Source organism: Periplaneta americana, chromosome 14 (genome assembly GCF_040183065.1).
Source record: "Periplaneta americana isolate PAMFEO1 chromosome 14, P.americana_PAMFEO1_priV1, whole genome shotgun sequence".
Lineage (NCBI taxonomy): Eukaryota > Metazoa > Arthropoda > Insecta > Blattodea > Blattidae > Periplaneta > Periplaneta americana.
This window is the reverse complement of record NC_091130.1, coordinates 145594870-145608863: the sequence shown is the minus strand read 5'-3', so window position 1 is coordinate 145608863 and position 13994 is coordinate 145594870. Positions and strand designations below refer to the sequence as shown.

General features: G+C 34.8%; 1 protein-coding gene across 6 annotated transcripts in view; it reads right to left on the bottom strand.

Annotated features, from left to right (window-relative positions):
* Positions 1 to 12620, bottom strand: part of exd (PBX homeobox extradenticle) — a 336566-nt gene extending 323946 nt beyond the window's left edge. For 3 of the 6 annotated variants that reach the window (XM_069846234.1, XM_069846230.1, XM_069846232.1), the window contains exon 1: positions 12345 to 12619. In XM_069846234.1, coding sequence (XP_069702335.1) covers positions 12345 to 12545 — 201 coding nt within the window. In that variant the 5' untranslated portion in view covers positions 12546 to 12619. Of the gene's footprint in view, positions 1 to 12344 lie in introns of all 6 variants that reach the window. The other 3 variants (XM_069846235.1, XM_069846236.1, XM_069846231.1) reach the window with 2 other exon arrangements.
* Positions 12621 to 13994: the final 1374 nt, after the last annotated feature.

The following is a 13994-nucleotide window of genomic DNA, read 5'->3' as shown; positions in this document are numbered from 1 at the left end:
GTTGTAACTAATGATTATTAGGAGAACTCTTGTATTAAAATGTATTGAGTTGTAATGGTTTCTTGTAATACAAATGTATTGAATTTTAACTACAAGATTAGTCAGTTGTAACTAACAGTTATAATCTTGTACTACAAGATTATTCAGTTGTAACTAATGATTATTAGTAGTACTCTTGTATTAAAATGTATTGAGTTGTAATGGTTTCTTGTAATACAAATGTATTGAATTTTAACTACAAGATTAGTCAGTTGTAACTAACAGTTATAAGTAGAATTCTTGTACTACAAGATTATTGAGTTGTAACTAATGATTATTAGGAGAACTCTTGTATTAAAATGTATTGAGTTGTAATGGTTTCTTGTAATACAAATGTATTGAATTTTAACTACAAGATTAGTCAGTTGTAACTAACAGTTATAATCTTGTACTACAAGATTATTCAGTTGTAACTAATGATTATTAGTAGTACTCTTGTATTAAAATGTATTGAGTTGTAATGGTTTCTTGTAATACAAATGTATTGAATTTTAACTACAAGATTAGTCAGTTTTAACTAACAGTTATAAGTAGAATTCTTGTACTACAAGATTATTGAGTTGTAACTAATGATTATTAGTAGTACTCTTGTATTAAAATGTATTGAGTTGTAATGGTTTCTTGTAATACAAATGTATTGAATTTTAACTACAAGATTAGTCAGTTTTAACTAACAGTTATAAGTAGAATTCTTGTACTACAAGATTATTGAGTTGTAACTAATGATTATTAGTAGTACTCTTGTGTTAAAATGTATTGAGTTGTAATGGTTTCTTGTAATACAAATGTATTGAATTTTAACTACAAGATTAGTCAGTTGTAACTAACAGTTATAAGTAGAATTCTTGTACTACAAGATTATTGAGTTGTAACTAATGTTTATTAGGAGAACTCTTGGATTAAAATGTATTGAGTTGTAATGGTTTCTTGTAATACAAATGTATTGAATTTTAACTACAAGATTAGTCAGTTGTAACTAACAGTTATAAGTAGAATTCTTGTACTACAAGATTATTGAGTTGTAACTAATGATTATTAGCAGAACTCTTGTATTAAAATGTATTGAGTTGTAATGGTTTCTTGTAATACAAATGTATTGAATTTTAACTACAAGATTAGTCAGTTTTAACTAACAGTTATAAGTAGAATTCTTGTACTACAAGATTATTGAGTTGTAAGTAATGATTATTAGTAGAACTCTTGTATTAAAATGCATTGAATTGTAATGGTTTCTTGTAATACAAATGTATTGAATTTTAACTACAAGATTAGTCAGTTTTAACTAACAGTTATAAGTAGAATTCTTGTACTACAAGATTATTGAGTTGTAAGTAATGATTATTAGTAGAACTCTTGTATTAAAATGCACTGAATTGTAATGGTTTCTTGTAATACAAATGTATTGAATTTTAACTACAAGATTATTCAGTTTTAACTAACAGTTATAAGCAGAATTCTTGTACTACAAGATTATTGAGTTGTAACTAATGATTAGTAGTAGTAGAACTCTTGTATTAAAATGCATTGAATTGTAATGGTTTCTTGTAATACAAATGTATTGAATTTTAACTACAAGATTATTCAGTTTTAACTAACAGTTATAAGCAGAATTCTTGTACTACAAGATTATTGAGTTGTAACTAATGATTAGTAGTAGTAGAACTCTTGTATTAAAATGCATTGAATTGTAATGGTTTCTTGTAATACAAATGTATTGAATTTTAACTACAAGATTATTCAGTTTCAACTAACAGTTATAAGCAGAATTCTTGTACTACAAGATTATTGAGTTGTAACTAATGATTAGTAGTAGTAGTACTCTTGTATTAAAATGTATTGAGTTGTAATGGTTTCTTGTAATATAAATGTATTGAATTTTAACTACAAGATTATTCAGTTTTAACTAACAGTTATAAGTAGAATTCTTGTACTACAAGATTATTGAGTTGTAACTAATGATTAGTAGTAGAACTCTTGTATTAAAATGCATTGAATTGTAATGGTTTCTTGTAATACAAATGTATTGAATTTTAACTACAAGATTAGTCAGTTTTAACTAACAGTTATAAGTAGAATTCTTGTACTACAAGATTATTGAGTTGTAACTAATGATTATTAGTAGAACTCTTGTATTAAAATGCATTGAATTGTAATGGTTTCTTGTAATATAAATGTATTGAATTTTAACTACAAGATTAGTCAGTTGTAACTAACAGTTATAAGTAGAATTCTTGTACTACAAGATTATTGAGTTGTAACTAATGATTATTAGCAGAACTCTTGTATTAAAATGTATTGAGTTGTAATGGTTTCTTGTAATACAAATGTATTGAATTTTAACTACAAGATTAGTCAGTTTTAACTAACAGTTATAAGTAGAATTCTTGTACTACAAGATTATTGAGTTGTAAGTAATGATTATTAGTAGAACTCTTGTATTAAAATGCATTGAATTGTAATGGTTTCTTGTAATACAAATGTATTGAATTTTAACTACAAGATTATTCAGTTTTAACTAACAGTTATAAGTAGAATTCTTTTACTACAAGATTATTCAGTTGTAACGAATGATTATTAGTAGAACTCTTGTATTAAAATGTATTGAGTTGTAATGGTTTCTTGTAATGCTATTTAATAACTTTCCAGCATGTGCACTATATAATTCGATATGAAAGGTTTATTCCGCAAAGAGTTGCAGTTTATTTTTCAATTTACTTTATACTTCCTATCGAAGTAAGAAATACTCGTAATAATTATACCAATACTTAAAAATAAACCACAGCTTGCCTTTCACAAATCAATTTTGTTTCAATAACGAATAAGTTTGAATATATTTCTTTGCATCGAGTCTGATTGCTTCATGAGATCGACTTTGATGACATCATCAAAGCTTTCTCTGTGAAGAAAGTGTGAAGGAAATTTTTATAATTTATTCACAAGTAAGATGCATTTTGATTCTAGTAATTTATTGTTTTCCGAATTGTAACATTTCATTTAAAACTAATTTAAACTAAACATGACCTCTATAATAGCTGCTCATAAACTGTTTGCGGGAGTTGGGGGCGGCAAATTTTAGCACTGCCTAGGAGCGGCACTATACCTAAATCCAACCCTGCTGGCCGTATACATCGATTGTAACAATGACAGCATCCATGGATAATAAGAAAGGCTGTGGACTACCATATAGACTGCAGTTTCACTATTTTCGTCTGATATTCTTATTAATGTTGTAAAATAAAAGTATCTAAATAATTGAGAACTAATTCATATTAAATAATTACGTGAACATGTTTTTTTTTATTGGGTTATTTTACGACGCTGTATCAACATCTAGGTTATTTAGCGTCTGAATGATATGAAGGTGATAATGCCGGTGAAATGAGTCCGGAGTCCAGCACCGAAAGTTACCCAGCATTTGCTCGTATTGGGTTGAGGGAAAACCCCGGAAAAAACCTCAACCAGGTAACTTGCCCCAACCGGGATTCGAACCCGGGCCACCTGGTACGTGAACATGTTATAGAAGTCTTATTTACTTGTTTTTAAAAAAACTAATTTCAGGAAAATAGCTTTCCATCTCGCCATATATACTAAAGTAAACGTATCGGTATTTCTTCTACAGCTCAGTGTACCATATAGGCTCTAATGCAGCGTTTCTCAAACTTTTTTGAAGTGGGGACCACTTTTTTAATTTAGAACAGTTCCGCGGACCACCTTTCTCTTGTTCCCTTCGAAAGCAAATTTATCATTTTTGTAGAATATTTTAATACCAGTATATTTATATTTTTAAACAGAATTAATTAATTAAAATTAATTTCATTCATATAATTTTATATTAGTAGAAAAAAAAATCATTTTCGTTTTTTAATAAATCAAGGCTATTAGAGAGTGAATAAAATCTTTAACTTATTAACTAAACAAAATAAATAAATGTTGGTAAAAAAAAAGGTAAAGGTATCCCTGTAACATGCCATGAAGGCACTTGGGGGGCATGGAGGTAGAGCCCCATGCTTTCCATGACCTCGGCACTAGAATGAGGTGGTGTGGTCGGCACCACGCTCTGACCGCCTTTTACCCCCGGGAAAGACCCGGTATTCAATTTTATAGGAGGCTGAGTGAACCTCGGGGCCGTTCTGAAAGTTTGGTAACGAGAAAAAATCCTGTTACCACCTGGGATCGAACCCCGGACCTTCCAGTTGGTACTCACATTAATGAGAAGAATAAGCCTGCCGATTCTTGCACAGCTGTTCTATATTTGGACGTATACTGGTAAGCTTGTCGGAGATCGTCACATACATCGAGTCGATTTCGGTACTTTGTTTTTATTAGTGATGAAAACCGTTTCTCACACAGATACGTAGAAGCAAACTGAATTATAATCTCTAAAGCACCATTGTAGTCTACAGTTCACTATATTCTCTTTTCACTTGTGATGAGGTCCAGAAATTAACCATACCTTCCGCTTCGAATTTCATTTAAGTCCGGTGTCATTCGAGAGTTCAATTAACTGTTCTCTTTCACTCAATGAAAGTTTGTTAGTTTCAATATCGCAATGAAATGGATCACGAACACGTGAAAATTCGTCATATTTACTTGGAAAATAAGTTTCAAATTGTGACCTCGTAGTTTCGAGATGCGAACGTATGTCATTGCATAATTCTTTTCCAATAACGAAATCATTTTCAACCAAAAAGACTCTAGGGTTGAAAATAGTGAAAAAATCGTCTGTTTTACGGAATTGACCCACCAACCAAGTTTATTTTCGCATGCGCATTGAGAACAGTCAAAGAATTACCTTGTCGAGAGATTTAGTTCGTTTAATTTTGAGAATATATCTGCAAGATATGCCAATGTACTTAGTCACATGTCATCAGCTGATGTACAGGGAAAAGATGGCGAGAAACACCACGTTCATAGTGCTTTAAATCCCTCTTTTGTTGCTGAGAGTAGAGTGGGAAGTCGATAGACAGGCAGTGTAATAAATTTCATAAAATATCAGTACTGGAAGAAAAAGTGAAAGGTGATTGCCATGTGTCATTTGCAAACTCTGAATTTTTTAGCTATAGTTTGGTAGGCAATTCGTTTGAATTTCATTTTTCTTCTGTCCTTTTTGAAGGACCACAAGGGCAGATCTGGAGGACCACAGGTGGTCCGCGGACCATAGTTTGAGAAACGCTGCTGTAATGTGTTCTTCCCGTTAGTAAACCGAGAGTCAATTACGGACATAAAAATAATCGTAAACATGAAAGTAACAGAACTGAAATAAAATGAGACAAAATATAGTCCTACTGACAAATAAAGTTATCAATCAGAAACGATACAAGAGGCAGGATTGTAGGAGTCAAGTTTTGTAACTCCCTATAGTTTGCGTAGATCCCTGTTTAACGTATTATTAGGGCGGGCAGAGAGGCCGTTTGCGTCGCTACGTAATGCTGTAATTCCAAGCTAAGATCTTCTTGTTTCCAACGTTTAACAGACAGGTGTCTCCATCTGGGAACGTATAATTGAAAATGACTTCTTTCTTTCTCTCACTCTCTTTTTTTTTTAACATCTTCCACCCTCAAAGTTCATAACCTCTCATTTGCCTGATATTTCATAGCCGTGTTGAGCGGGTTTTACCCCGTCAAGTGGCAAATTGAAAGCCTGTCAAGAACTAAGCCACCTAGTTTTATTTCACAAATTTCATCTTGCTGTAGCAATTGAATAAGCTACGGTTTCTTCTGTATCTCTCCGACAGGCCTGCTTCAAATGACAGTGATTTACTGCCAGATGTATTCGACATCATTGCTCAATCCTGTTACCCCGTTTTCTTCTTTCATAACAGTATTAAAGTGTCTCTTTGTTAATCCGTGAGAGATGTGAATATAATAGAAAGGTACTTTATGGGATTTAAGCCCTTCTCTAATATTATTAGATATATGGCTCAGAATATTGGACTCAGAAAAACAAATTGGAGATAAGAAAAATTGAAATTTAGCTCATTTTGAATCTTGCGTACACTACTTTTAACACTTTGATATAAGTAATTGATTAACTAGCGGACTTAGTCGTGTTAATTATGTAAGTCTGTGCTTCATCACACAATTCTCAGAGCCTACTAGATCTCGGCGTCATCTCGAACTTCTCTGCCTGTTATGTGGGTGCGTTTGATGGTTGAAAGGTGTTGAAAAGTGGAGTCAAATAGTGTGTGTGTCTGAAATTGATCTGAGTGTTGAGAATTTGATGTGGGTGTGTTTGTATATTTCGTATTGCTCTAGTGTGTTGAGTTTTTGGTTCTTGTGTTGTATTGAAATCCTACACACACAACCCAAGAACCAAAAACTCAACACACTAGAACAATACGAAATATACAAACACACTAAAACACACCCCGATCAAATTCTCAACATACAGATCAATTTCAGTACACACACACTATTTGACTCCACGTTTCAACACCTTTCAACCATCAAACGCACCCACATAACAGGCAGAGAAGTTCGAGATGACGCCGAGATCTAGTAGGCTCTGAAGATGGTGTGAAGAAGCACCGAAACAGCTGTAAGTCGCACAGACTGACATAATTAACACGTGTAAGTCCGCTAGTTAATCAATTACTGAAATTTAGCTCCAAAGAAAAATTCACACGAGTATAAATAAACTTACCAATGCGAAATGATCTTACTGAATGTAACCATTAATTGTTTAATTTACAGCATATTAGGCCTATGGCTCAGAATATTGGACTCAGAAAAAGAAGTGAAGGAAAGAAAAACTGAAATTAAGCTTTTATTATTATCTTTTTATTATTTTTCATACAGTCAGGAAGCTGTGTGTCTGGTTTTACAATTTTTCATACTCTCAGGATGCAGACGATTTTTCTTTAATTCCAGTTTTACAGCATTTTACAACACTAATGTTAACACAAAGTGCACTGAGAATTGAGATATTTTCATCATTTTTCACCAAAATGAAGCCGATTAACGTAGCTAAATGCTAAACTAAAAACAGTGTCCTACTGCTTAAGAAAGTTAATTTAAAACTCCAAGATCTTATATTTTTATTTTATATTTGAAATTTTCAAAAAATGAAATTACATTTTTTCTTAGTGGGTTAAGGCAGGGAAAAAACTGTGCGCCAGGGATACAAAATAATTTAAGTTTTCGCTTCAAAAATTGTCCCACCCCCTTTCAAAGATATTTGAAGTGTTAATTTTGCGTGAAAATTCTTCATTACGTGTCAAGAAATCAGAGAAAAAGGTCGTTTTTAAAAAATAAATAAAAACTGCACATTTTTCTCCCAAGGGTAGGTAAGTACCTTCAACTCATAAATAATTGCCGTAGGTTTGCTCAAGTACACTCTTGCCCTCAGACAGCTCCACAACCAATAATTTGCTGGGTTAATATCTGGCGATCTTGCAGGCCAAGTTGCAGGAAAGTGCCTACTGATAACACGGCCACCAGAACAATCAGAAAGTAATAACTCTGTGTCATGGTGATGTAAAAAAAAAAAATCCCATTTTTTGTGTAATAATCCAGTGCAAGAATTTTTATGAGGAATTGAAGTTACCTATTACTTTTGAAAAGGATGGTGAAAATGTATGAAATATACAGGTTGTTTCACGAGAATTTACCGTCACTTACCGTCCGAAGACAATCTGAGCAAAAAATTTCATACAAATATTTGTCAAATACCATTATTCTTTAGTTTTAAGGTTAAAAGAATATTACAGGAAAAGAATGAGTATCATTTCTTTAATAAGCCAGTATTCTGAAGCTAAAAATGTGTTGTGAAGTCCATAATTCCTTCGTACAGAATTCTTTTTTCATTTTTAACTACAAAATTACATTTTCTTACACATTTATCGCAACAATTGTTACAAATCATGTCAGTCTTTTATAAATTCTTCAAGACTGTACATTAGGATGCATAATTAAACTGTAAAGAATCAAGTTCCTAAAGTCGTATGATTTGTAACAATTTTTGTGATAATTGTGTAAGAATGATGTAATTTTTACTTAAAAATTGAAACATAAAATCTGTACAAAGCAACTGACAACACATTTTTAGTTTCAGAACACTAGCCAATTAAAGAAATGATACTTCTGAATAGCTCATTCTCTATCTGGAATATTCTTTTACCCTTAAAACTAAAGAAAAGAAAAAAGGTATTTTACAAACAACTTCAAATTAGTGTAACTCTGAAAATATTGAGATTAGGACAAATGTTTACATAACATTTTTTGCTCAGAATGTCTTCGAAAATAAGCTCCGTAAGTGACGCTAAATCCTAGTGAATCACCCTGTATTTATAGCGCTAGGCAGTTTTTATTCATGATGTTTAAACATGATCTAGAATAGAATTGTACTACGATAATAAAACAATGATGGAAGGGTAATGATAAAGAAAGTATTAGGTCTCAGACTTGCGGTAATTTTATCGATCACAGAGCTCACAAGACCCGAAGAGAAGTGAACGCTGACTCATTGCCGTCGATCGTCTTATTCGACGTCACGCATTACGCCTTAAACCTATTATCGCTCCAATACTATAGCGGTCCGCCTCTCCTGCAGTCTGCCAATACTTGTCCTTTCGGTTCGCCTCAAACTGCAGATAAGTTTTGGTAACCAATCACTAGAGAGATACAAGCCAAGGATTCACGAAATACAGTTTTTCAGCTGATAAAGAAAAAATCGTTATGTTTCAAGCTCTTCCAGATCAAAATATCGTAAATTTAAACTCGCAAAACAACACGAAATTTTGTGTGAATGCAAATGTTTTGTTACCAGCACGAATTTATCCATTTTTTTTATTTATTTTTATTTTTATTTTATTGGGTTATTTTACGACGCTGTATCAACATCTTCAGTGAAACATACAGCAGAGTCCGTATAGGTCAGTTTCTATCTGATGCTTTTCCAATTCACTGCGGGCTAAAGCAAGGAGATGCACTATCACCTTTACTTTTTAACTTCGCTCTAGAATATGCCATTAGGAAAGTTCAGGATAACAGGCAGGGTTTGGAATTGAACGGTTCACATCAGCTGCTTGTCTATGCGGATGACGTGAATATGTTAGGAGAAAATACACAAACGATTAGGGAAAAAAAGGAAATTTTACTTGAAGCAAGTAAAGCGATCGGTTTGGAAGTAAATCCCGAAAAGACAAAGTATATGATTATATCTCGTGACCAGAATATTGTACGAAATGGAAATATAAAAATTGGAGATTTATCCTTCGAAGAGGTGGAAAAATTCAAATATCTTGGAGCAACAGTAACAAATATAAATGACACTCGGGAGGAAATTAAACGCAGAATAAACATGGGAAATGCGTGTTATTATTCGGTTGAGAAGCTCTTATCTGAAAGTTAGAATTTATAAAACAGTTATATTACTGGTTCTTCTGTATGGTTGTGAAACTTGGACTCTCACTCTGAGAGAGGAACATAGGTTAAGGGTGTTTGAGAATAAGGTGCTTAGGAAAATATTTGGGGCTAAGCGGGATGAAGTTACAGGAGAATGGAGAAAGTTACACAACACAGAACTGCACGCATTGTATTCTTCACCTGACATATTTAGGAACATTAAATCCAGACGTTTGAGATGGGCAGGGCATGTAGAACGCATGGGCGAATCCAGAAATGCATATAGAGTGTTAGTTGGGAGACCGGAGGGAAAAAGACCTTTAGGGAAGCCGAGACGTAGATGGGAGGATAATATTAAAATGGATTTGAGGGATGTGGGGTATGATGATATAGACTGGATTAATCTTGCACAGGATAGGGACCGCTGGCGGGCTTATGTGAGGGCGGCAATAAACCTTCGGGTTCCTTAAAAGACATTTGTAAGTAAGTAAGTAAGTATCAACATCTAGGTTATTTAGCGTCTGAATGAAATGAAGGCGATAATGCCGGTGAAATGAGTCCGGGGTCCAGCACCGAAAGTTACCCAGCATTTGCTCGTATTGGGTTGAGGGAAAACCAAGGAAAAAACCTCAACCAGGTAACTTTCCCCGACCGGGATTCGTACCCGGGCCACCTGGTTTCGCGGCCAGACGCGCTGACCGTTACTCCACAGGTGTAGACACGAATTTATAAAAAATAGTTGGTTTTCAAGAGAAATTTTGTGCTTTTTTTTAAGGAAATTTTTAGTTTAAAGTGCCCAAAAGATATAAAATATGTGTATGAATTAATACAATAAGCTTTGGTGAAGCTAAGTTCCTTGTGAGCTGTAGGCTACTGTTGACAGGAATAACAGTAATTGGAATTATCTGGATTTACGATTTTATTTAAATTAGGTAGTGAAATTTTCTTAGAAATTGTGCACTGATATCTACTGTATGTACAAAATTTTAAACATAATATTCAAAACCGTATTTCGAATGAATTTGTTTCAAATACATATAGGCCTAAAGTAGAAATAGACTCAATATTTTCTGGTGCCTACTAGGTTTAGTTTTCGATTCCTCACGCGGGAAGAAACTGTCTCATGAAATTTCGGCCAGTGTATAGGACCGGTGCCCACCCAGCATCGTGATGCACTTGGTAAGCTACGACAGGTAGCAAAATACAGTTACGAAAGCCAGCTATAACTGCTGGAAAATTTTATAGTTCAATAACAATACCAATGTTAATGTTTAAAATTGTCAGATTGGCAACACTTCGGGAGGGGAGTAAGACAAGTATGCACTTTATTACCTGACTGTTCAAAATCTACTTGCAGGATTTAGTGAAGAACTGTTTTCAGAACACTGGAGGAGTGATAGTAGGAGGAAGAGGAATAAAGCGCATAAGATTTGCTGATGATATGGCGTTGTTAGTAGAAGAGGAGACGATACTAAGGGATATGCTACTGGAGCTAAATGACAGCTGTGAGCAGTATGGGATGAAGATAGATGAAAACAAGACGAAGACTATGGTCATAGGAAGAAAAGTAAAGAAGATAAACTTGCGAATTCTAAAGGAGGCAGTAGAGCAAGTGGACAGCTTCAAATACTTGGGGTGTACTATAAGGAGTAACATGAGCTGCTGCCAGGAAGTCAAAAGGAGGATAGCAATGGCAAAGGAAGCTTTTAATAGAAAAAAGAGCATCTTCTGCGGACCTCTGGAAAGAGAACTAAGAAAGAGACTAGTGAAGTGCTTTGTCTGGAGTTTGGGACAGAAACGTGGACATTGCGACGAAGTGAAGAGAAGCGACTAGAAACTTTTAAAATGTGGATATGGAGAAGAATGGAACGTGTGAAATCGACAGATAGGGTAAGAAATGAAACTGTGCTAGAGAGAGTGGGTGAAGAAAGAATAATGCTGAAACTGATCAGGAAGGGAGAAAAGGAAATGGTTGGGTCACTGGTTGAGAAGAAACCGTCTACTGAAGGATGTACTAGAAGGAATGGTGAACGGGAGAAGAGTTCGGGGCAGAAGAAGATATCAGATGATGGACGACAGTAAGATACAGTGGAAGGTCTTAAATTCGATAGGAATCAAGTTCGACATCCTATAGTTCGACTGCTTACGTAGGAGAATTAGACACGCCCCTATACGGGCACTAAGAAATGGGTTTGCCATGTGAATGGGAATTGGTTCTGTGTCTTGTAGTGATACTTTTGTTAAAGGAATATAGAATATTTTATTGATTAGGACATCCATGTTGATCACTGATTTTAAATTCATGAACTCTTCTTTTTCTATTTGAGAATTGTGCCGTTTGTGAGACGGAACTGTCGAAACCCACTGTGGTACTAGAAGCGCATACACAAGTCTCGGGGCGGGCAGGACATCCATGTTGATCACTGATTTTAAATTCATGAACTCTTCTTTTTCTATTTGAGAATTGTGCCGTTTGTGAGACGGAACTGTCGAAACCCACTGTGGTACTAGAAGCGCATACACAAGTCTCGGGGCGGGCAGGAAATGCAAGTACAGTACTGTATTCGTTGATGTATAACCAATAAGAATTTGTATCCATTTCACCTGCCACACCCACTACCCTTATTGGACTGAACTTTCATTTCTGTTTTGTCGAACTTAGGAGAGTCCACTGTACATGTATCATATGCGGAGACAAAGAGGAAGGCAGAAAATAGAAAATATTGAAGAATGCTGGGTTTGCAGCGAAAGACCTGACTTGCCCTTGGGCAGAAAAGAATGAATGAATGATTGTTTATTTTCTCATCATTCTAATCCCAACACAGGCACTATCATAAGAGTTAAATCTCCGTTTTTACACAGATATAAAGTACTCAATAATTTCATAACAAGCATTTCAGTGAAAATGCAGTGCAGGTCTCCCACTATTACTGTAACTCCAAGTAGCAATTCAACACTCACCTGCTCGTACTTCTCGAGCTCCTGGTGGTAGATCTGGCGGATCTGGGCCAGCTTGGCGCGGTAGTCTGAGTGTTCAATGGCGTTGTCGGGCTGCCCGGGGCCCCCAGAGGCCGCCGCCGATGCACTGGCCGCCGCCCCCGCTCCGCCGCCCTTCTCCGGGCCGGCTACACCTTCCGCTATGAGCATGTTGTCTAGTCTCATCAACTGCGGGTCCGGAGGCTCCTCCTCTTGTGTATTGCGGAGGCTCAGCACTGAAACACGTCAAACACGATCAGCACGACCTGAACACAAAACACATAAAATAACCTACTTAAAGACTAATTTTTGGTTCTACAGAATTATCTGTTATGATTACCATTGGTTGCTAATGGAGAAAAATTCGCTTCGGCGCCGGTACTCCCAGTTCTACGCACTGGATGCTCTAACCACTGAGCTACGCCGTGGCGCAATCCAAGCTAAGTCTAATTTAATAACCAACTAGCCGTACCCGTGCGCTCCGCTGCACTTGTTAGAAATAAACATAAAGTAATCACATAATTAAAATAGGACATCTGGTCCATGGAACATTCGTGTTTGATAGAAGGATAAATCGTTTAATATGTCACTTAATTTAAATTGTATTTAAATTATTAAAATGCGATCATTTTGGTCCAGAGACCACTCATTTGGTGCAATGACAATTCCTTTAACATATTTCTTAATTGTTATTACATGCCAATAATAAAGATATGATAATTTGGTTCAGAGAACATCCGTTTTTGGTGCAATTTGGTCCCATCAAAATTTTGCTTGGAATGAAACGTATCCGAAATCATTTTTAAAGAAACTTTTGTCATGCAACATTTTTCACAAAAATTAATAATAACGGAGATATTTCGATTTATTTAATTCAAGCCCCCTTATAACCTCCCTTTTAAATAAAGTATTTTGAATGTCATATAGCCTAAAATCTAAGTTACAACGAACTTAATTTATATTTCAATTTTCATATAAATCGGTTCAGCCATTATCGCGTGAAAAGGTAACAAACATCCAGACAGACAGACATACAAACAAAAATTTCAAAAAAGCGATTTTCGGTTTCAGGATGGTTAATTGTACATATTAGGACCAATTATTTTTGGAAAAGCGAAAATTACCAGAAAAATTTTGGCTACAGATTTATTATTAGTATAGATGATATATATATATATTTTTTTTTTTTTTCTTAGTATTCTTGGCTTTTGTAAATGATCTGCCAATTAATATCTTGTCTAGGGTTCGCTTATTCGCGGATGATTGTATGTTATACAGGGAAATAAAAAGTCATGAAGATACTACTCTTCTTCAGAATGACCTCAATAGAATAAATGATTGGGCAATAGCCAACAAAATGAAAATAAATTCTCTAAAGAGCAAAGCCATCAGCTTTACAAGGAAAAGAAATAAAATAGTCGCATCGTATACGTTACGGGGTGAAACCATTCCGGAAGTTAACAAATGTAAATACCTCGGAATAACATTTAGCAGCGATCTCGGCTGGGGGGAACACGTTACAGACACAGCGGCAAAAGCATGGAGAGCGTTACACTTTGTGATGAGGGTACTAAGAAAAGGTTCTGATAAATCCAAAGAGATTGCATATAAATCACTAGTACGTCCAGTAATGGA